We start from the raw sequence: 22,335 nt of genomic DNA, 5'->3' as shown, positions 1-22,335 counted from the left end.
AAGCACTTTCCCACCACCATCTCCATTCACCCGAGACTCCCTGGTGAGCATCTGCTAGGCCTGGATTACCCTCAGCCCTCACCCACCTTAAGGATGACAGAAACCACAGCCCAGAAAGATGGCTGACTTTTCCAGGGTCACACCTCTTGTTGGGATGCAGCCAGGAGAAGGATTCCCTCCTCCAACGCCCCCCCACCTCCCCGCGCGGTGTATACCATGGGTGGGCTGATGGGTCTCCTGGAGAAAGAGGAGGGGACATCTCTATGCCTGCGGCCTGCCATCTCCTGCGGCCCTAACTGCCCCTCCACTGGGCCAGCGTCAGGCCTGGGAAGGTAGGGGCAAGACTGGAGCTGAGAAAGGCAGTGGCATTTGGAGAAGGCTTCTGGGCTGCCTCAGCATCAGAGTTGTGACAAACCCTACTGTGGAATCAGGCAGTGACCGAGGGCCAAGGAAGGAAACTGGGTTTCTTGTAAATAAGCACAAAGAAACCCCAACCAACCGAGCTTGCAAAACCTTTATTTTTTTCCCTCCCTCTTCCTGATTTCATCTCAAACAGAGGGGGTGCTGGAAAGGCAGGAATAGAGGAGAAGAAGCTGACAAAATAGCTGTGGCCAGGGCCCCTTTTCTGGGCATTTGCTCAAGGAGGGGGAATCAGCTGGTTGATTGGAGTCCAGCCCTCACTGGGCCAAGGTGGCAGGGGAGCCCCTCAGACAGGTTACTTCTGGATCCCTGAGTCTGTCCCTTAAATACACCCCACTGATCACGTGGTGCAGCATACAAGTTTGCTGCTTGATGACTATTAGCCGGAGGAGGGGCTGTTTTTAAGTAGAGGGTACAGCTGTTCCTGGGGTAGTTTCCATTTTGTTTGTGGTTGTGGGGGAGGGGGTGTTGAGGGAGTGGGAAATGGCATGAAGGAAATTGTCACTTCCTTTCCAGAGAATTCCAGAAAGGTTTCAGGGAGGACGGGGTATTTCAGGAGCAAGAACTGGCTCTGCAGGGACGAGGAGCTGGAGAACTCAGCTTTGTGGGCCTGGCTGACCATCTGGCCCCCATGTTTCCTGGCGTGTGTGAAAATGCCACGGGTGTTATTAGCGTTTCTGTGAGAGCCATTGACTCAGCTGAACGGCTGTAGATTTAAAGTTGCTCCACGAAGACTGTGGACGTGGCTTTCACGTAGGGGCTGTTTCCTGTAGAGGAGGCCCAGACGGGTGGGTGCTGGTCACCGCTTGACGTGTTCCAATGACAGCCCCAGAAAGGGTCTGTCGGTCTGAAGGGGGCCCAGCTGTGATGATGCAGGAACAGCCCAAACCACTTCTATTTTGCTATTTTGGTTTTGAAATGCAGTCACAACCACAGAGAACCAGAGGTGTGCATTTGCAGGCCAGGGGTGTGTGCGCCCTCGCTTGCTCACTCCCTCCTGTGGTGCGCGAGCACACACGCACACACACACGCTCACGCACTGTGGCCAGGGCCATATGCTCTCACAGAGGTGTTGCTTTCAGCCCAAGTAAGACAGGCCTGGGGAGCCAGGGATACTGAAGTGGCCTCAAAGGGAGTGGAGCTCTTGCCACCCTGGGAGTGGACTTTGACTGGAGCCAGCTGTGATCTCTGCAGTGATGGGGCGGGGTGGAGGGAATACAACACCGGTTACCATGGTTCCCAGGTGCCTGATTCCTTGAGCCAAGTGTCTGTGTGGACCTCCCCTGGCTCCCTACTCACCCTTAAGGCAATGTCTAGGGCTCTAGGCTGCTGAATATGTGTCCCAGGGCATCTGTAAGAAAGCCAGGGAGGGGAGCCCCTGGTGCGGGCCTCTGGCCTCCAGCAGGGCGGGCCTTCGGTGCTGGTGGCTTCTTTGGTTTCAGGTTCCTGGGAGAGGGAGGTTATTTTGAGGGACTTGGGGGAGAGTGACTGAGCATGCAAATGAGTCTCTCCCCACCTCTCACTTTCAAATCCTCAAACATCTGAAGGGGGAAGGGTGAAACTTTCTGGACTGGAAGGTTCCATGGAGGGGAGGGGAGGGGAGAGTTTACTTTGCTTTGGCCAAGAGAGTAGGACAGCCAAAACACACACCTCTTCTTAGCTTCAGACTCGATCTCGGGCAGAATGAGAAACCAGGCTCAGCCCTGGGTGCTGGGTGCAGCCTCACAATACTCTGAATCTGGAGCCAGTGGAACCTGCACCAACCAGGTCCTGAATTTATACACCTAGACATGCTGACACCTAAAGAAGGCAATTGGATTTGTCTCTTTTATTTCAAACCTCTCCTCTTTGCTATGATGGCCAAGGGTTCCATCTGATACAGCACAGGGCTGCCTTCAGAGTGGACCTTGGGCTGAGGGGTGCTCATCCCAAGGACCATGGGCCAGATACCTATCCTGCTGCTGCCATCCTCTTCCTGGGAAGAATTAGGAGTTTGAATGTTTGGGGTGGTGGGCTGGGCAGCAGGGCAGCCCTGTCACCAGCAGAACCCGGGGCCCCACCCCAGTACATTTTACCACAGCCTCTTGCAGTTGGCGTGAGCTCGGGTTTGTCATCCTCACTCTCACGAAGGCAGGCCTGGAGGAGGAGGAACTGACGACTGAGCTTGTGGCTCTGCTGGCCTGACCAGGGCAGCCCTTTGACACACAGACACTCTCACGCACATGTCCCCACACTTGGGACACAAGGACACACCCTGAACATATGTGTATCTACCATGTGTTTGCATACCCACAGCGAACTGCCTCCCGAACTCCCACTCCCCGTTGTCAATTACAAGGCAAAAATACACAGATGGAGCACACAGAGCACACGCACTTCTCTCTCCTGTAAGCTAGGGCACGTGACACTCACCCCACACCCACTGTACACATGGGTATACTTACTGGCCAGAAAACACACCTCACTGTTACTGACTGGCCAGGACCGACCATTCATTCATTCATGCATTTGTTCCACAGACACAAATTGAGTGTCTGTCACATGCCAAGCATGGTGCAAGGTGGGTGCTAAAGTTTCATCAATGTCCTCCACAGTCTTCACTACCCTCAGTGAAGCACAGTCTAATAGGGGAGGTGAAGGGGGTGCACAGAAGTTCCCCAGGCAGAGAGCACTGGCTGCAAACGTGACATACTGATCTGTGAAGAGAAGCCAAAGAGATGAGCAAACCTGGAGGGAAGGGCCATGGCGGAATGACCTTGGAGGGGAGAGGGGCAGACACAGGAGTTTCATGTTTAGACAAAGTGGGATTAGGTGAAAGTGATCGCCTTTCATTTGATTAGTACGAGAATGCTTCCTGGGGGCAGACAGCCAGGGGCTGGGAGGGCAGGAACTGCGGAATGCGGGCCTTGGGGCGCTTTGTCTGGGGGAGACAGACCTTCCAAGCATAAATGGCCCTGGGAGGCTTCCCTGGGAGGCCACAGGGGACCAGGTCACGTGTTGGGTCGGGTGGGGGTGGGGCAGAGTAGGGGTGGTGGAACGCAGGCCAGGCCCGGGCTGTGGTTTTTTCACTGCCTCCTGTCCGACCTAGCAGGGCTCAGCCTCTCATTCACCCAAAGGGAAACTTAGACCTGCCAGGTTGAGTTGAGCGACTTCTCAAAGTTTTTGGTTGGGGGTGGGTGGAAAGGTGTAGGGGTGAGGGTGGGGGTGGGGAGAGGGTGGAGCCAGCCCTGTGGGCTAACGGAAAGGAAGTGGGAGAGGCCTGGGTGTCTCCTGTGGGGGAGAGCGGTCATCAGGGAGGTCACCCATGGTCCCCCTCCCTCTCCTCCCCTTTGTCCCTCTCTGAAGTTCCTCATTTCTTTCTGGGCTGGGAGAAGGTTTTGCCATCCCAGCACTGCCCAAGGAGTGTCGAGGATGTAGGGGTCAAGTGTGTGGCTCCTCCTATGGTGCATGGAGCCAGCTCTCCAGGCGCACCCAGCACCCCTACACACACGGATAGCACGCCAAGCAGAACTCTCAGAGCCAAACCCATGGTACCTGGAGGAGAAGAAGCCTCCGTGTTGGGGTGGAGATACTGAGCGGGCTGGTAGAAGGGACGTGGGCAGGGAGCTAGGGCTTTGGGAGGCAGGCCGGGTGCAGCACAGACAACGCGAGAAGGGCAGCAAGCACGGGAAACAATTGGAGACTCGGGTGCCATGTGAGCCCCAGAGGCCTCAAGGAGAGGAGAGACCACGACGTGTGGGCTGCAGCAGACAGATTTCCTGGAAAAGGGGGGCCCAGAGCTGGCCCTGGAGGATGGGGAAGGTTCCATGAGCCCCTCCCCCAGCTGGGGCTCTCCTCGCAAGTTCCCAGGGTGACAGTTCAGTCCTGAAACTGAAAGCAAAGCTGAACCAAGAGCACAAACCACACACGGCACAGGGGCCATCGTCCTCCAGTGGGCGGCAGTGGTGGCTGGGTGGTGACGAGAGCACAGGGCCTGTGGCCCGCCTGTCCCTCTGTCTCCAGGCTCTCTGGAGGCGTGGCTGAGTCTGAGAGTCCCATCCCCGCCAGCAGGGTCAGGCTGTCATTGGCTTCGACCACTCCCGCAGTGAGCCATTTCTTCCTCTCTAGTCTCTGCCCTTCAGAACTAAGTGGCCCCGACTCCCAAGGAAACTGAGCCAGATAAAGTCTGGAAGAGCATCCTGGACACCTAGATGTCCCCACATCAACCCCCTCACACAGATTCTTCCCCCAGCCAAGGGAATTGTAGGATTCTTCATCCTGCTGCTCCATCCATGAGGCCAGACGGGATGCCCTGGTTTCCCCTGTGGCCTTCCTCTGGGGATTAATCTTCAGGGTGGAGGGAACCCAAAGTCCCTCTATCTCTCTCCTTCTCCAGAGGAGTGCGGAGAAGGGAGGGAGGCTGCGTATGTTCAGGGCACTCAGGTGCAGATGCCGGAAACCCAGACTGGCACTGAGGCTCAGCCACTGCCCACTGGAGGCAGTTAACTTCCTGCTCCTCCTCCTTTCTTTACCTGCCTCTTTTCTTCTCCCTCCCCCTTCTGCTCCCATTGTCCTCTCCTTTTGGCCAGTCCCTCTTCTGGCTATCTGTCCTGGGAACAGAGCTCAAGGAAGGTGACTTACTCATCTCTCCCTTCTCCCTAGGTTGCTCCTGTGCTTAGCCCAGCCCAGCATGCAGCCTTGAACCTGGCTTAGGCCACCTCCTACTCCAGCTCTCTACATCCCCCATTTTACTGTGGCTCGGGGTGTGGGCTCTAGGCTCCAGGGTACCTGAACAGCATCGTTCATCAGGGAAACCCTGCAGCTCCAGAGGGCCCTGCGGATCCCGCAGTCAGCTCTCTGAGAAGACAGCATGGCTGTTACCCTGCAGCCCAGTGACCTGATCTTTGAGTTTGCAAGCAACGGGATGGATGACATCCACCAGGTATGGCCCCAGAGGACAGCCTGGTCCACCAGCACGGACAATCAGATAGACACAGACAGGCAGGCAGACAGTCAGCTGGCCCACTAGCCAGTCAGCAAATATCGATCAAGCGCCTACTATGTTCAGGCCACTCGGCCTGCTTGCCAGCCAGATTGTGCACCAGCTAGTTTCCTGCGGCCAGTCTGTAGTCACTGGGCAGTCATTTAGGGAGCTGGTTTTGCCCATGTGCGATTAGAGGGCATGTGTAGGCCCCGAGCCAGCCGAGTGGCTGCTCAGTACACCCACTGAGCTCACAGTCAGGCAGCAGCGGGGGCTGAATGCACAGGCTAATTTGATGGGCCCTTCCATAACCATGTTTTTGGCCATGATCTGAAGATTCAGGATAAACTGGAAATAGGATCTTCTGATGGGAGGAAATTGGACAATAGGACAGAGTTCTGGCACTCAGGTCCTCACTTCTCCATATCTTGTCCTGCGCTGAGGTACTTGGATGTACCTATTGGATGGTGTCCTGGCACATTTGTGCCTACCCTACACTACCCTCCTTCCACAAACTGGAGAAGAAGAGGCAGCCAGGTACGGTAGAAGGAATGGAAGATTCAGAGTCCAGAGCCCTGGGCTACAGTGTCACTTGGGCAAGTAATGTCCCCTGTCCATCTGGCTGCCATCTCCCCATCTTCACCAAGAGGAGATCCAGGTGGATTATCTCTAAGGACACCCCAGACTTACTCTGATGCTGTCTATCCCAAATCCCTGTGAGGATGGGAAACTTTGTCCCATCTCCAGTGGCCTGCCAAAGGCTGCCCCCTAGTGGGCTTGGAGCAAATGATACTTTCTGTCCAGCTAGTTCTTACCTAAAGTGGCTCAGTTTTATCCAGCACCTTGTGAAAGGGAGGAAAAAAATCAAACCTTACCTGGGTTCTCAAAGCTACTGGTAATTTTTTACTTGTTTCTAGTCCACTCAGCAATTATTTCTGTTCTATATAAAGGCTGCTCTTCATAAAAGCTGTTCATACCTCCCAACCCCACACCTGCCCCTCCCCCACCCTCAACAGAGAGCCTCTCCTCCAATTCACAGAGAATCTCAGGCCAAGGGCACCCTCGGTTCCCCTCCCTTCTCCCCCTAGCAGTAACATCACCTGTTCTTATTTCCTTCCCGCCAGCCTTGAAGAAAGAAGCATCGCTCTTCCTTCCAAGGGTAACTCCTACCCCAGTGCTTACTCTCTTCTCCCTTGCCATCTTCCAGACCTCAAACCATCCATCACTTCCTCTCTCTCTTGTATCTTTCAGACCTCCTAGAACTGTTCCCTCAACCTAGAACATCTTCATTTCTCCCCAACCCTAAGAGAAAACCTTTGCTCCCTTCTGCCCACCGCCTTCAATATGACCACCTTCTTAGCTCTTTTCTTCTCCACAGCATGGCCTCCACCCTCTGTGTTTACTTTCTCACCTCTTTTCTCACTCTTTTTAGGAAACAATTTTTGTTGCAAAATGCATCATAAATACAAAACAGTGCATACACTTTATATAATTTTTAAAAGAATGACTATAAAATGAACACCCATGAACTTGCCACCCAGATTAAGAAATAAAACATTCCCAGTCTCTAGAAGCCCCTGATACTAAAACATGCAATGAGACCCCACTCTATGCCAGGCCCTGTGCTAAGTGCTTTATGTGCATTGATCCATTTAAACAACCCTGTGGGGTCAATGATATGATCACTCCAATTGTATAAATGAGGAAACTGATGCACAGAAAGGTTAGATAACTTGTCCAAGGTCACACTGCTAGTAAATAGCAACGCTTGGTTTCAAACCCAGGTGGTCTGGCTCTATACCAGTGCAGTCCAATAGAATTTTCCGAGATGCTTCAAGTGTTCTTTATGTGCGCTGTCCAGTATGGGGGCCACGTGGCTATGGAGCACTTGAACTATGGCTAGTGCAACTGAAGAGCTGAATTTTTAATTTTGAAAAAATTTACATTTACATTAAAAAAATTTTTAGTGGAAGTACTGGGAATTGAACCCAGGACCTCATGGATGCTAGGTGAGCACTCTACCACTGAGGTGTACCCTCCCCCTCCATTTACATTTAAACAGTCACCAGTGCTCATGGTTACAGTATTGGACAGTTGGCTCTAGACTCTGTGGCCTTACTCATGACACCCGCCTGCCTACCTGCCTCGGTCCATCCTCTCTGAGATCTGTTGTAATGGGTCTTGGGACACTAGTACTCCCCCGGAACTGCCCCGGCCTTGGTGACTGCCCAGTAGCCAAACCCAAAGGCAGTTTAATCGAATTTTATTCTTCTAGACTCTTCAGGAACATTAGGTAGAACTGAGCATTCTCATTGTTTTCTCATGAAGAAAGAATTAACAGGCCCATGAAAGAATATTTGGAAAATATAGAGAAGTAGAAAGGGAAAAAAATCACCCAAAGCCCCACAACCAAAATGTAATTATTATGAACATTCTTGTATGTTTCCTTCTATGCAAAATTTTTTCAAAAACAGTTGCAAAAAATCACACTCATTTCTTTTAAATTTTAGCTTTGTTTGGTTTTAGAACAACTATGTCCTCTGGAGGTCAAATTCTCATCCTGATAATTTTATCCACTCCAAGGGATAAGCTCTTGGACACATATTTTTGACTCCCTGATAGGTATCTATGTTTTAAATATCTCAAAGCTAACTCAAATTCACCATATCCAGACACTGTCTCCCTTATCCTTCTCCAAAAGTCTGCTCCTCCTCCTCTTGGCGTCCCCCTTAGCAAGAACAGTGTCCCACCACACCCACTGAATCAAGCCAGAAATTGGAACCCTCTCCCCCATCCAGGCAGGCACTAGGCCCTTAACTTTCTACCTCTCTACTGCCTCTGCTCTTCTGTCTTCATTGCCACAGACTGAGTCCTAAGCTGTTCATAATCTGAGCCCCTAACCCTGGTACCCAACCCTGAGTGTGGGCTGAGTCCCTCACCCTTGCTGTTGACGTATCCTTTCCCACTGGCCTCAGAATGAGCCCAGCCCTTCTCATGGTCTGAGCACTAACCCTGGCCATGGATTAACTCATAACTCCAACCAGTTAAAACTGTCTGCCCTTGGTTGAGTGCAGGTGGTACAGAGCTAACTCATCTCTATTAATCAAGAACCCGCTCAAAGCATCTCCTAGTGAGGCTGGACCCAGAGCAATGTTGTGCCATGCAAAGGACAGCCTTTGAGGGATCCAAGAATTAGGAATTGCAAGAAGGGCCAGATTGTGTTGGGGAGGGCTTCCTGGTGGAAGCGGGTGGGATTGAAACAAGTATCTGTCTTCTCCACAGCTGGAAGACCCCTCGGTGTTCCCAGCTGTGATCGTGGAGCAGGTGCCATACCCCGAATTACTGCATCTGTACTCGGGCCTGGAGCTGGATGACGTTCACAATGGCATCATAACGGACGGGACCTTGTGTATGACGCAGGATCAGATCCTGGAGGGCAGTTTTTTGCTGGCAGGTCTGTTTCCTTCCTGGGCAGAGAAGGTGTGGAGGAGAAAGGGGTTCTGTCTTCAGGGAAGAGTTGCCCACAATGGCTTCTAGTGACTCCACAAAGCCAAGGGCAAGGCCACCAATGGTGGGAAATTAGATGGGGTGATTAGGATAAGCAGAAGGTAGTACCACTCCACAGAGAAGGAAACCCTCTAGATGGATGCGTGCTCTTCCAAGATGGAGTGGGGCAAGGAGGAAGGGAGACTAGCTGGCGTGGGCAAAGAGAAAAAGTCGAGAATCAGGGTGGGAGGTGCGCTGGTCCCTTCCAGGCTGTCCCAGGGCTCCTTAGCACTGTTCTCTGGGCTGGCCCTGGATGTAGCTGCACCCGCTGCCCTATGCCCTGAGGGAACTTTTCTTTTCTCCCCGCCATGGAACCTGGCATCAGATGACAATGAAGCAAACTCGCAAACCATGTCAACCACTGAAGTCTTGCTCAATGTCGAGTCTCCCAACGACATCCTGGATGAGAAGCAGATCTGTAAGTTTGAACCCCAGTTCCTTAACTCTAGGCAACACAAAATCTCATTTTTAAACATCACATTGGTATACTGGATTCTCAGGGACACATGTGCACAGGTTTACGTACCTATACCTATCCAGGTGTACATGTAAATGTGCTCTTGAGCTGTGGCTGGAATGGGCGAGGGGAGGAGGGCACTGGAGACAAGGAAAAGATAGCCAGGGTGACTTTTTTTCCAATTTTTAAATTGCAGTAAAATACATGTAACACAAAATTGACCACCTTAACCGTTTTTCAGTGTACAGTTCTGTGGTGTTAAGTACATTTGTTATGTTGTGCACCCATCACCACTCTCCATCTCCAGGACTCTTTACAACTTGCAAAACTGAAACTCTGCCCCATTAAACACTAACCCCCCATTCCCCCTCCTCTCAGCCCCTGGCAGCCACCATTCTACTTTCTGTTGCAATGACTTTACTCCTCTAGGGACCTCAGATAAGTAGGATTATACAGTACATGTTTGCGGGGGACTGGCTTACTTCATTTAATTTCCTTCCTTTTTTAAAGGTTTTTTTTTAACTTTTGGGGGAGGTAATTAGGTTTGTTTCTTTATTTATCTTAATGGAGGTACTGGGGATTGAACCCAGGACCTCATGCATGCTAAGCAGGCGCTCTACCATCCCCCACTAGAATTTCCTTTCCTTTTAAGGGTAAATAATATTGGCCAGGGTAACCTTTCAGGCCCCTCTGCTCCCTTGCTGAGCTCCTAGGAAGACTGTGCAGGGTGTGGCTTATTGAGAAATGTACCAGGCTTGGCGCCTCCTCATCCCTTCCCTGGTCTTGGAGGTTGGCCCCTACCTCCTCCTATGCCCCCGAAGCAAGCTCCTCCCCCCTGCACCCCCTCAGGCGTTTGCCGTGGCTCCACAGGAGGACTCCTGGCCCCAACTGCCCCTTTCCAAGGGGGTGCAGCGCTAGGATACAGTGGGGGAAAGAAAGCCCTGAAGCCACAAGTGCAGAATCCTGGCATCCCTAATCCCATCTCTGTCACTAATATTCAGGATTCAACAGCTGTTCACTGAGTGCCTATGTGTACCTGGCACCAACTGGCTGTGTGACCTTGGGCATGTGCCCTGCCATCTCTGGGTCTCAGTTTCTTCACAAGTAAAGCAGAAGAATTGGGCCAAATGATGTCTAAGGCCCTTCCCACCTGTAAAATGAGTGAATGACTAAATCAAGGTGGCCCTCTTCCCTGAGTGTCGCCTGGAACTTCCCCACTAGCAGCAGTGGGCTCTACGTGTGGCTGCCGTGATTGGAGCCAGCCCGTGCCCACAGCTCTGCAGATGTTTCCTCTCCTCATGGTGTGGGACACATGGGGCGTTTTCAGGTGTATCCTGTGTCTGAGGCTGTGGGGAATGGCGCCTTGCTCTCCTCAGGAGCCCATCATTCTCTCTGGCACTGGGAGACCAGGCCCCCACCGTGCGCCAGGCCCCAGACACCTCAGGCCTCTCTCCTTGCAGTCAGCACCTCCGAAATGCTTCCAGACCCAGATCCGGCTCCAGCCATCACTCTGCCCAACTACCTGTTTCCTGTCTCTGAGCCTGATGCCCTGAACAGGGCTGGTGACACTGGTGACCAGGAAGAGCATTGTCTGGAGGAGAAGGTCCCTAGAGAAGAAAGTGGCAAGAAGACTGGAAAATCAAAGAAGAGAAGTAAGAGAGAGAGTTTCTTCAAGGGGGTGGGTGGAAGGAAGTGCTCAGGAAGATCATAAAGGTGGGGGTGAGGCTCACAGACACATGAAGAGTTCAGTTGTTTGGTGGGGCAGGGATGGACAGAAAGTCCTTCCTTTGGGAAAACCTGGCTCCATCAGTTGGCCTGCCCAGTGCCTGCCATTTCCCAGGCCACTCCGGCCTGCCCAGCAGATGTGTAATGTCTTCCAGAAATGCCCAGGAGCCCAGTGGGTTGAATCCTGCGCTGGGTTTTCGGACACCAGGCTTGACCCCCTGGCCAGTCCCTGGCCCTCAGGGCACCTCTGCTTTGTACCATGTGCTTATTTTCCTCCTCAGAGCTTGCAGAGCCGAGACCATATATGGGAAAGGACTTTGGGCTTTCCCAAGCCCCAGTGTTATTGATTTACTCAGGCAATGGCTGGCCAATTGTGCTGCGTAAGTGTAGCCACCCAAGCCCAGTGCCACACTGATCTACACAAGAGTCACGCCTTTAGGCTGCCGTTTTGCTTCAAAAATTAGACAGGGTGGATTCTGTTCTTCTTAAGGTGGCTGACTGGCAAGCGCTCCATTGCCCCACATCATAGCAGTGTTCTCCTCTACCTTTGGGGAATGGAAAGGAGGGCGGGCTGTTGGGCAGGCATGGGTGCCTGAAGGCTGTGCCTATGGGGAGCGATCCTGGGGCTCCAGCCCCAGCAACCTGACTCTTCCTTGTCTGCCTTGTTGCACCCAACTTGGTGAGGTCTCAGGCCCTCCCCCTGGGGAGCCTGCCCTGCAGCACTTACCCAGGGCTCAGCCTCATCCTGCTCTCACCTTCCCCTCACAGTCCGGAAGACCAAGGGCAACCGCAGTACCTCACCTGTCACTGACCCCAGCATCCCCATCCGGAAGAAATCAAAGGACGGCAAAGGTATGGCTGGGAGGCAGGTTAGGAGGGAAGGGAGCCGGAGGCCCTGGGCATCCCCCTCACCTCCTGCCACTCTGCAGGCAGCACCATCTACCTGTGGGAGTTCCTCCTCGCCCTTCTGCAAGACAGGAACACCTGCCCCAAGTACATCAAGTGGACCCAGCGAGAGAAAGGCATCTTCAAGCTGGTGGATTCCAAAGCGGTGTCCAAGCTGTGGGGGAAGCAGAAGAACAAACCTGACATGAACTACGAGACGATGGGGCGGGCACTAAGGTAGGAGCAGCCACACCACAGGGTCCCTGCCCTGTGGAGTCGCCATGCTCTTCCTTCTCTCCAAGGAGTCCCTGTCCCTAAGGGGCCTCCAGTTTTCCCAGAAAAGATTGGGCTTTGTCTGGGTTATGGTCCTCTGGGACAGGTCACTGAGATGCTCTTCTGAGGAGGGAAGTCCTGGCACTCTCCCATCTGCTGGCTCTCCAGCCCATTTCCCAGGTCCTACTAGGGAGGAACAGTCCCCTTCCCCTGGCATTTCGGTCCTAGCCTTTTCTCATTTCAGAATGGAAAGAGAATTTTAGGGCCTCCCATCCCCAGGAAGGGCTTCCTTCACATTCTGCAAGTCAGGGACCCAGGAAGACAGGTCTGACTTACCCCCTGTTGGTCTCTCAGGCTGGGGGGCTGCCGAACCCCCCATCATCACCTCTCTCATCCTTCACTCCCCCGCCCCCCATCCTCTACCCCAAAGCAGGATGGGGGTTGGTATTTGAAATCCCTTTTTGTGGACCCTTTGAGTCATCAAAAGTCTTCCAAGTCTAAGAGTTGGCCCTACCCTTCCTTTGCCCATGGTCTCCTGTCTGGCTCCCTGGCCAGCCTCGGCGGCCCCCTGCATGCCCTGCCCTGGAGGGTGGTGTGTCCTGGGCTGACTCCCCACTCTCCACCCCACGTCCTGCAGATATTACTACCAAAGAGGCATCCTGGCCAAAGTGGAAGGGCAGAGGCTGGTGTACCAGTTTAAGGAGATGCCCAAGGACCTGGTGGTGATTGAAGATGAGGATGAGAAAAGCGAAGTCACCGCCTCGTCCCCTCCGGCCTCCATTCCCTCCACCTCCTCCACTGGCACCACCCGGAGAGCCAGCTCCAGGGTCTCATCCAAAGCTGCGCCGCAGGGCAAGGGTGGCTCTTCCTGGGAGAAGCCAAAGGTTCAGCACGTTGGTCTCCAGCCATCTGCGAGTCTGGAATTGGGACTATCTCTAGACGAGGAGCCCCCAACTACCTCTGCCGTGCTTGTCTCTCCACCAGAGAGCCAGGCCCAACTCACCAAAGCTGTGAGGTAAGGGCTCCACAGTTGTTCTGAATCTTCCCAGAGTACCTGATGTTGGGGGACAGTTTTCAACTTCTTGCAAAGCCCTGCTGTGTCTCCGGTCTCCTGCCATCCTCACAGCATTCCTGGGAAGGCAGGGGGACACACTTGTTGGTTAAAAGAGGAAAAGCGACTTGCCTGAGGTCACACACCAAAGTAACAGCCAAGCCAGCACTTGAAAGAAAAGCACTTGACCTTGAAAGAGCTTTCTTCTGTTGCCAACTGAGGCTGTTCTTGTTACCCTAGACTGCTCCCCAAGCAGCCACCAGCCACCTCCACCTCCGGGCCCATCCTCCCAAGCCTCCCTCCTCTACTTCAGAAAAGAGGCAACAGAGAATGTTACAGGAAAGCCCGTTCTGCCTTCCTCAGGCCCTCCAAGCCCATTGGGAAAGCTCTCGCTTCTTGTCCACACTAAGTTGTCTCCAATTCTCCCTGAAACGTTTGGGCTTTGTCTGGGTTATATGTATGTGCCCGTCAGTACTCAGGGTGGGTCACTGGAATGCTCTTCTGAGGAGGGAGGTCAGGAAAGCGGAGCAGTGACCAACATGAGTTGTGGAGTCAGAAAGCCTAGATGTGTCCCTGGTACTAGCTGTGTGGTCTAGGGCAAGTTACCTAACCTCTCTGTGCCTGTTTCGTCACCCAGTAAAGTCAGATTGTTAATGGGCTGATTGGAAGATTGAGTGAAATCCCGCATGCCAGCCATTTAGAATAACCCCTGATCTATACTAAGTGACCTATACTAAATGGTAGCCGGAACGACAACAGAGAAACAAAATCCCTTCAGTTCCATTTCCCCTGTGCCCTCCTTCCAAGCCTCCTGCCTGAACCAAATCTCTTCTCTCTTTTTCCTCAGTACTCCTTCAGTGCCGGGCAATATCCACCTAGGCGTGGCCCCCGTCGGGTCAGGTTCGGCCTTGACCCTGCAGACGATCCCGCTGACCACAGTGCTGACCAGCGGGCCTCCTGCCAGTACTACTGCTTCAACCCAGCTCGTCCTCCAGAGTGTTCCACCTTCTTCGACCTTCAAGGACACCTTCACTTTGCAGGCCTCCTTCCCCCTGAATGCCAGTTTCCAGGAGAACCAGGTGGCCACACCCGGGGCTCCATTGATTCTCAGTGGCCTCCCCCAACTTCTGGCTGGGGCCAACCGTCCGGCCAATCCAGCACCACCCTCAGTCACAGGGGCTGGCCCAGCAGGGCCCAGCTCTCAGCCCCCCGGGACTGTCATTGCAGCCTTCATCAGGACTTCCGGTGCCACGGCAGCCCCTGGGGTCAAGGAGGGGCCACTGAGGCCCTCCTCTTATGTGCAGGGCATGATGACTGGGGCCCCCATGGAGGGGCTGCTGGTTCCTGAAGAGACCCTGAGGGAGCTCCTGAGGGATCAGGCTCACCTTCAGCCACTTCCAACCCAGGTAGCTTCCAGGGGTTCACACAATCCGAGCCTTCTGGGAAACCAGACTTTCTCTTCTCCTAGCCGCCCCACTGTTGGGCTGACCCCGGTGGCTGAACTTGAGCTCTCCTCAGGCTCAGGGTCCCTATTTATGGCTGAGCCTAGCGTGACCACATCTGGGAGCCTGCTGACCAGATCCCCAACTCCAACCCCCTTCTCCCCATTCAACCCCACTTCTCTCATTAAGATGGAGCCCCACGAAATCTAAATGGAGGGGGCAGGGGAAGGTGTGGTCCACCAGGCAAGGTTGAGCAGCCTTTGTATTCAGACTTCCTCTAACATGGACTGACTTAAGTAGCGCACCTGCCCTTACATTTCAGTGAGGTGTCAATGCACCAGACCCTCCGTCCCCCACCCCTGCCTGCTGTCACCATAGCCAAGACAGCTGATGCCCAGCTGGAGCATCCCTGGCATCAGACCATGGCTTTCAAGAGCACTAGGGGATATGAGCTCGTCGGGGTACTGGGCTGACTTGGTGATGGAGGGAGAACCCCCTGAGACATTTGTGACCAGTGCTGGGGTAGGGGTTTCTTGAGAAGTCTTTTCTTCCAGCTGTATTTCACCATCTTCGTTCCCTCCACAGAGTATTTACTATCCCGTATGTGACTATCTCTGTATGTATTTGTGTGTACTCGTGGGTCTGTATCTCCGTTTCTTTGGTGAGGACAGGGGTGTAGCCGTGAGGTTTTCAAGGGTGTGTGTGTCTCTCTGTGGCTCAGCCACAGAGATGGGGAATTTTCGTTTTTAAGGGAAAGCATTTTCTCGTTCCCTTTGTACAAACCAAGACTTCGTTGTTCTGAGACTGTGGGGTATGGTTTGGAGCCCCCAAATCCGGAGAGATGTCACAGAGCTGGAGCAGGTCCAGGGGAGGAGAGCATCAATGGGCATGTGTGTGTTGGGGAAGATGCAGTTATAAGGGACAAAGAGAGGGCCATGTGGGATAAAACCACAAAGAGTGGAAAGGAATTCAGCTCTGGGGAGCAGCACCCCAGGCTGGACTGAGGTCCTCTTCCTGGAGTCAGCCTCATCGCCCACCAGTCATTTGCCAGCAGGCTGGAAACTTGATCTCCCCAGAGAGCTTTGCAGACGTGCCCCTCCAGGGTCAGACCCAGCCACGAAGTCCTGGGGTGGGAGGTGGCTAAATTAGTTGAATGTTGGCGCCAAGGGCTGGGGCTGTAATACCAGCCTTCACAGGCACCCTGGCCTGCACCCCAGACCCCTGCTTCCCTCTTGATTAATTTCTCGCCTCTGCTATTTCCCTGTTGTCAGGTGGTGCCGGGGATGGTCGGGTTGCAAAGTGCCTTGGGCTCGCCTCTGTTCCTGCTCGTGCCTACTTGCTGCTCAGCCCGCTTTCTACTCCTCTCACAGGTCTGCCCACCCACCCACTCCCATGATGGCTGCAGCAGACCTCCTCCAGGGGGCCGTTGCCCCTGATCTCCAGCTTTCGCATCTCACCCCGATTCCTCCTCCATGAAGAAGACGGGAGCCAGCAGATGTGATCTCCCTGTCCCTCCTCACTCTCCAGGGCTCCTTCCTTCCATCTTTCCTCTTGCTGAGGACGGGGTCAGCCAATTCTCTCAAAGTCAACCCCTCGGCCTCAGGCCTCCATCCCCTCCCCCCATCTTCTGTGAATTCGCTTTCCTCTCTCCTGCCAAGTTTGGGAGCAAAGCTAAGAGCTCTGACCCGTCAGCCTCAGAAACAGTGATGTGATCTAGTGAATTTGGTTAATGTGAAGCAGTGTCTCAGGACCTCTGCTATGTCCTCGATACAACCCAGCCACTTGACCTGACTACCTCCCCTGGTTGCTCTTCTCTCTCTCCTGGTGGTCACTGCCAAATCCATGGTCATGCTCTCTTACTTCTTCTTGTTCTCCCTCTTCTCCCCCAGGAGGGAACCATAGATGGTTGTACAGGTGTGTTTATTACACGTCTTCAGCACTTGGCATTCACGTGCCTTTTTCAAATAAAATCAGTTTACTATGATGATTTCCTGGTGGTGGAAATTAAAGCATCTTGAGAAATAGTCAGCTTTAAAAATTTTTTGCACAAAGGTGCCACATGAGTTACAGGTGTCCCTGGCCCCCACACCCCAGCTCCATAGAACTCATCATCTGAAGGTCATTGATACCCTCACAAATGACAGTGAATGTCTTCTTCCCCGTTCTTGGCCCCTGTGAGCCATCACAGGGGCACGTGACACTACTTCTATACCCTCCTGCACCAGCTGAACTCAACTGCTTCCTCTGTCGCCCTCTCTCTGGGCCCACATCAGCTCCACAGCTACCACTTTAAATGTCAGTGCCCCTAAGGGTCTCATCCATCCTCCTGGCTCTGGTGAGGCTCTTTGGGGATGCGTCTGAAATGTAGAGCTCCAGACCCACTTTTCTTCTCAGCTTCTGGCTCACATTTCTATTCAGTCTGCTGGATATTTCTACCCAGATGTCTGTCAGTCCCTCTATCCAAAATGGGTTTTGAAAGTCTTTCCACACACACAAAACCTTTCTGGACAAACAAAAAGCTGTCATGATTTGCCTGTTTCTGTAAATGTTGCCACCATTTTCTTGACCTTCTAAGCTCAATATTTCAGAGCCATCTGGTGGCTGCCTTCATTTTGACCCTGTCCCCTCCCCGTCTCCTGAGGGCTAGCACTGTCTGCCATGTCTCTCAAATCTGGCCTTTCTTCCACATGCCCAGAGCCTCCTGCCCAGCTCACACTCACTTATCCCCCTCCCTGGACACATCAGCAGCCCCCAGGATTGGAGGTCTCACCCTCTCCAATCTGCCGGGACACCCGTTAGGTTCTTCCTCTGCCAAAAAGCCTCCAGGGGCTCCTCACTGCCTACAGGTAGGGGTGATACTCAACATACTTAACCTCCAGTCCGTTCTTGGCAGCTGGGCATTAACCATTTGTTTTCTGAATCACGAGGCAGTCCAGGGGGCTTGGATGAGGGTTAGGGGAGCATTTGAGGGCTCAGGGCAGTTCTTCTAGAAGTATTTTGAGTTTAGCATCAGCTCTGTCTTTGGATAACGTCCCAAGTCTTTGACCTTCCGACGAGGCCCTTCACCATCAGATCCTAACCAACTTCCTCAGTCTTCTCTCACATTGCCCCCCCCCAGCTGAGGACTGCTCCAATCAAACAGGTGGATTTGCTGGCCTTTGAACATGCCTCTGTCGGAGATTCCCACCTCTGTGTTTCTGCTTTACTTGGTTCTGCTCAATCAGAATGTTCTTCCCACCCCGCCAGTACCAGTTAAAGTGTACCCATCCTTCAAGGCTCAATTCATGGAAGCTGCCTCCCCAGACCAGCCTATCCTTAAGTGAGTTCAATTTAAATTTATTGCAACTGCCACTTTTTTGGCAACCGATTGTAAACAGCCTGTGACATCTCTGTAATGGTCACAAACTGTTACTTAAATCCTCAATGACCTGTTCCTATTTAGTATCCCTAATTAGTGTGTTACCTTCTGAGGGGTGGGGGACTGTTTAACCCAAAGAGCAGGGCATAGTACAAAGCATCTAGTGAGCATCAGTTAACGGTTACTGATTGAGCTGGGGAGAAGTGGGGACCAAAGTTTGAGGTAGTTGACCTCTGACCTTCCCTTTGCACAGGCACTCACCCCAGGTGCTCCACTGCCCAGGGCCTGCCCTCCCTGGCTCAGTGCCTTCATGGTACCCCCACCCCCGCCCCACCCTTAGCACCCAAGAGTTGTTACTACTTTGAACATCCTCTGCCCTTAAAGAAACTTCCCTGTCCAGTTTCTTTCCTACTCGAAGTGTTAAATTAGCTAATCTGATAAACTAACCTGTGCTGATATAGTAATGGGAGAGGGCTAGAGGAGACAGTTCATTTCAACCAGGGTCGAGTGGCAATAACACCCCTGCCTTTGCAATGGTTTAATGGAGTTGAGACTTGCTCCTCACCCCCAGCAGCTGATGCATTACTTCCTCCTCTGGGCTCCCACAGCACTTTGTATATACCTCTCATTGTAGCACTTAGCACATGGTAGCTCCTTAGCTGTGTGTTTATGTATGTTTCTCTCCAATAGACTGTGAGCTCCTCAAGGACAGGGACTGTGTGTTAGTCACTGACATCCCCAGCGCCTAGCACAGTGCCTGGCACACAGTAGGTGCTCAATAAATGTTTGTTGAAAGAATGAACGAGTCCTGTTTCTAATCATGGAGATGTCAGCCTGATACCATGGCAGACAAGAGGGAAGGGAGAAGGACAACGTATACCTGGGGGCTACCACAGCTTCTGACCCCTCATACAGTACTGCAGGCCGCTGCCTCCTTTACCCATTTCTATGGCCACCCCAGAACAACAGGGTCCACAAGGAGCCCAAGGCTGCTTCCAGCAGCTCCTTGCTGTCACCAGGTGCCTGGGGCGACTCCTGAACTCCAGCTCTTTGCTGCTGCCCCCTTCCTAGGAGAGACTCATCGCTATTTCCTCATCCCTGGGTGGGACTGAGTGGTAGAAATGTCCGGCCCGGTGTCAGGGGCGGGACAAGAGTTTATTCTCACGATCTAGGTCTTTCTGACCCTATCACGTATTTTAAAGGAGGCAGTTGCCTCTGGCTCCAAAGCCGCTGAATCCGAGGTGAGTGAGCTCATTTCCCTCCTGGCCGCTCCCAGGCCTGGGAGGCCAAGGCATTCGCAGCCTGTGAGAGCCTCTGCCTTGGCATGCCAGGCGTGGGACCAGCGTCCAGCAGGTGGCGCCGTAGAGCCGGCAAAGGCGGGCGGGTGGCCCAGCAGAGCCCGGGAAGGGAGAGGCGGGCGGGGCGGGGTCTGTCCCTCCTGGCGGAGGTGGCCTCGGCCGGCATCTTCGCGTCCCTCTGTCCCAACCCTTTGCCCCCAACTGTCCTCTGGCGTCTTTGGCACCCACCAAGGCCATCCATCTCTCCGGAGCTTGTAACTTTCCCCCCGCCCCATCCACTTTCCAGGGGGAATTTGGCAATCGATTGAATGCCCTCTCCCTATTGGCCGGTCGCGCCCTGGCCCCGCCCCCGTCTGCTCCCAACCCCCCCCCCCCCCCAGCCTCCAGGACCAGCAGGTGAGCACGCGGTGGGCCTGGCCTCCCGCGTCGGCCGCCCCTCTGTTCTGGGCGGCGGGAGTAAGCCCTGGCCGCAGCCCCCAGCCGCAGGGCACTCTGCTTGGCCCGCCTCCCCATCGCGGTGGGCCTTCAGCTACACTTTCACGGAGCGCCGCTTTCAACCTTGAAATTGGAGAGCGATCGGGGCGTCCGCGACACTCGTTTGACCGCGGAGGGCCCCAACCGCCCGCGGCGAGAGCCCAGGTCTCTAGGGGGCCAGGGAGGCGTCCGAGCCCGGCGGCTCAACGCTGTGGCTTGCCAGCCCCCCTCGCCGTGGAAACCTGTAGTCTACGGGAACACGGAGCCCGGCCCGGCCCGCCCCGCTGCGGGGTCCATAAGGCCCGAGCACTTGGCGCCTGTCCCTGGCTGCTAAGCAGGCCGCCCTTGGGCCGCGGACCCCATCCTCCCTAAAACACACATGCACTTGTCTTTGTAGGGGCGAGACACGATAAAACACCCAACAAGCTTCTCTGTCATAGGCTAGAGTATGGAGGGGGCAGGAGTTTACCGCTCAATTCGCACTCCGCCTCCCAACCCAAATAGGGATCCAGAGAGAGCAGACGGTCTTTTCTCAGGGAGTACAGGAACTTGAACAGGGCCGCACTTTCAACCCTGCACCCCAAAGAGGAACACTGTGGTAAGACCATCATTAATTGTAGGCTCGTGACCTCAGCATGTAGGAAGAACTAACTTCATCTGAACAGCCATAGTTACTTCGTATGATTCTCTTCCGTTGTCGGTAAATTGAGCCCCATTTGGCAGATGGAGCAATGGAGGCTGGAAAGATTAGGTTCTGTCTCACCCAAGGTCAGCCTAGGTTGTAACAGCTGGCTCTTTCCCCTAGGCTGCGCTGAAAGGATTAAATTAAGAGGCCATCTTCCTCACCCCAATCCAGACTAGGGATTTACTTCCTGCTTTATGGGATTCACAGTCCATACCTATTGCTTTGATCTTCCCATTCTGGCAGAAAGACAGTGAGAGGACTCTAGGAAAAGTGTGGGGAAAGGAACTCATAAGCAAGAAAACAAGAAACTGCTCTTTGGTTCCACTTTTAACTCGCCTTTCTCCAGGGAAATAAAGGGATGTGTGCACCCAAATCAAATGCCCATGGCTGTCCACAGGTCTCTGAAGGACCTTTGCCTATTCCTCTGGGGTCATTCTGACTTTGCCCACAGCATCTCCCTTCTGCCTTAAATGGAACTCCTTATAGTACCCCCCCACTCTCCGTTCATTCTTTCTCTTGCATCTCAATTGCCTTTCTTTCCCTCCTTCTGCCTGTCCTACCTTCAGTACATTTTTACCAATGTGTTCAAACAAAACCAAAAATCCTCTGTCACTACCCAGTTTAAGGAGCGCCCATGGTTCCCCATCACCTAAGACAAAAATCCAAGCTATGCTCCTTGGCATGACAGGCTTCTACACCCTCCCTCCTCATCTGTCCCTTCCAGCTGCTGTAACACAGAAGTGGGTTGTAGTCTCCTACACATACTACCGTATTCCATGTCTCCAAGCCTGTGCTCAGATGTCCCCTTAGTTCAAAGATCCCTGCCACTCCTAATTCCCGTTTTTCTACTTGTCAACTAGGTATCACCTCTCCCACCCCCTCTGACCACCCCCATGCCTTTGCCCATCCCTCTGAGCTCCCACAGCATCCTGAGCCTAGCTGAATCCTTGCAGTCACCCCATGGCCTTAGGTGTTGTTTGGGAAGCGAAGGCCTCAGGGTCAGAACGTAGGGAAGTGAAGGCCAATGGGGAGGGTTAATGCTGTGGCTCAAAGGGGATGCTGCTTTCCCGTCCGGCAGAAAGACCTGGGGTCAAGGCCCACTCCTGGGGCTTGAGCCAAGAGAGCAGCTCACAGTTCAGTCCTGGGGCTGGCTGGCTGGACTCCCCCTGGCCGGACACACAGACCACCACCTCCAGCCTGTGTCATGACAGGGCTCTTCAGAGACTGCAGCCACAGTGAGAGGCTCTAAGAATATAGCTTAAAAGGGCCTCATTCCAGGCCTGCCCAACATCTCCTTTCCCTCAACCAGTAAAACAGGCTCATCCTGGAGCTAGCAGTCAGAAGGAATCATAGCTTCTACCAGTGTTTTTTGGAAGTGGGGAAAAAGGTTGTAAAATCCAGGATGGGCATCTGGCCTCCATAGTAGCTGGCTCTTAGGAAACCAGAACCATGAAGGCCTGCACCATGTAGGTAGGCAGGGAGGACACTGGCATGGCAGTGAGGGCAGTGACAAGACCATGAAGTCAGTGGCTGACATAGGAGGGCCCAGGGCAGGAAAGAGAGCCAGCTAGCAGGTGATTCCCTGGAGTTAGGATCATCCCTCACAGCCACTTAAAAGAGGCGCTCCTCCCTCCAGCCCTGCTCCTCCTGTGGTGGAGGGGGAACGTGTGCACAGTACCCTCCCTACCCCAACCGAAGCAGGTACTCAATTCTCCCCACCGGCTCACTCCCAGGATTTGTCCCTGACTTATCTTTCTAAAT

General features: G+C 53.6%; 1 protein-coding gene across 2 annotated transcripts in view; it reads left to right on the top strand.

Annotated features, from left to right (window-relative positions):
- The window catches only part of ELF4 (E74 like ETS transcription factor 4), a 38,671-nt gene extending 19,756 nt beyond the window's left edge, over positions 1-18,915 (top strand). For both annotated transcript variants that reach the window (XM_072955997.1, XM_072955996.1), the window contains exons 2-9: positions 5,062-5,341; positions 8,663-8,834; positions 9,252-9,344; positions 10,844-11,035; positions 11,877-11,960; positions 12,038-12,230; positions 12,904-13,281; positions 14,165-18,915. In XM_072955997.1, the coding sequence (XP_072812098.1) occupies positions 5,270-5,341; positions 8,663-8,834; positions 9,252-9,344; positions 10,844-11,035; positions 11,877-11,960; positions 12,038-12,230; positions 12,904-13,281; positions 14,165-14,969 (1,989 nt within the window). In that variant the 5' untranslated portion in view covers positions 5,062-5,269 and the 3' untranslated portion in view covers positions 14,970-18,915. The remainder of the gene's footprint in view (positions 1-5,061; positions 5,342-8,662; positions 8,835-9,251; positions 9,345-10,843; positions 11,036-11,876; positions 11,961-12,037; positions 12,231-12,903; positions 13,282-14,164) is intronic.
- The last annotated feature ends 3,420 nt before the right edge of the window (positions 18,916-22,335 follow it).

This window comes from Vicugna pacos, chromosome X (genome assembly GCF_048564905.1).
Source record: "Vicugna pacos chromosome X, VicPac4, whole genome shotgun sequence".
NCBI lineage: Eukaryota > Metazoa > Chordata > Mammalia > Artiodactyla > Camelidae > Vicugna > Vicugna pacos.
The sequence above is the reverse complement of the archived record's forward strand: the minus strand, read 5'-3'. Positions and strand labels throughout refer to the sequence as shown.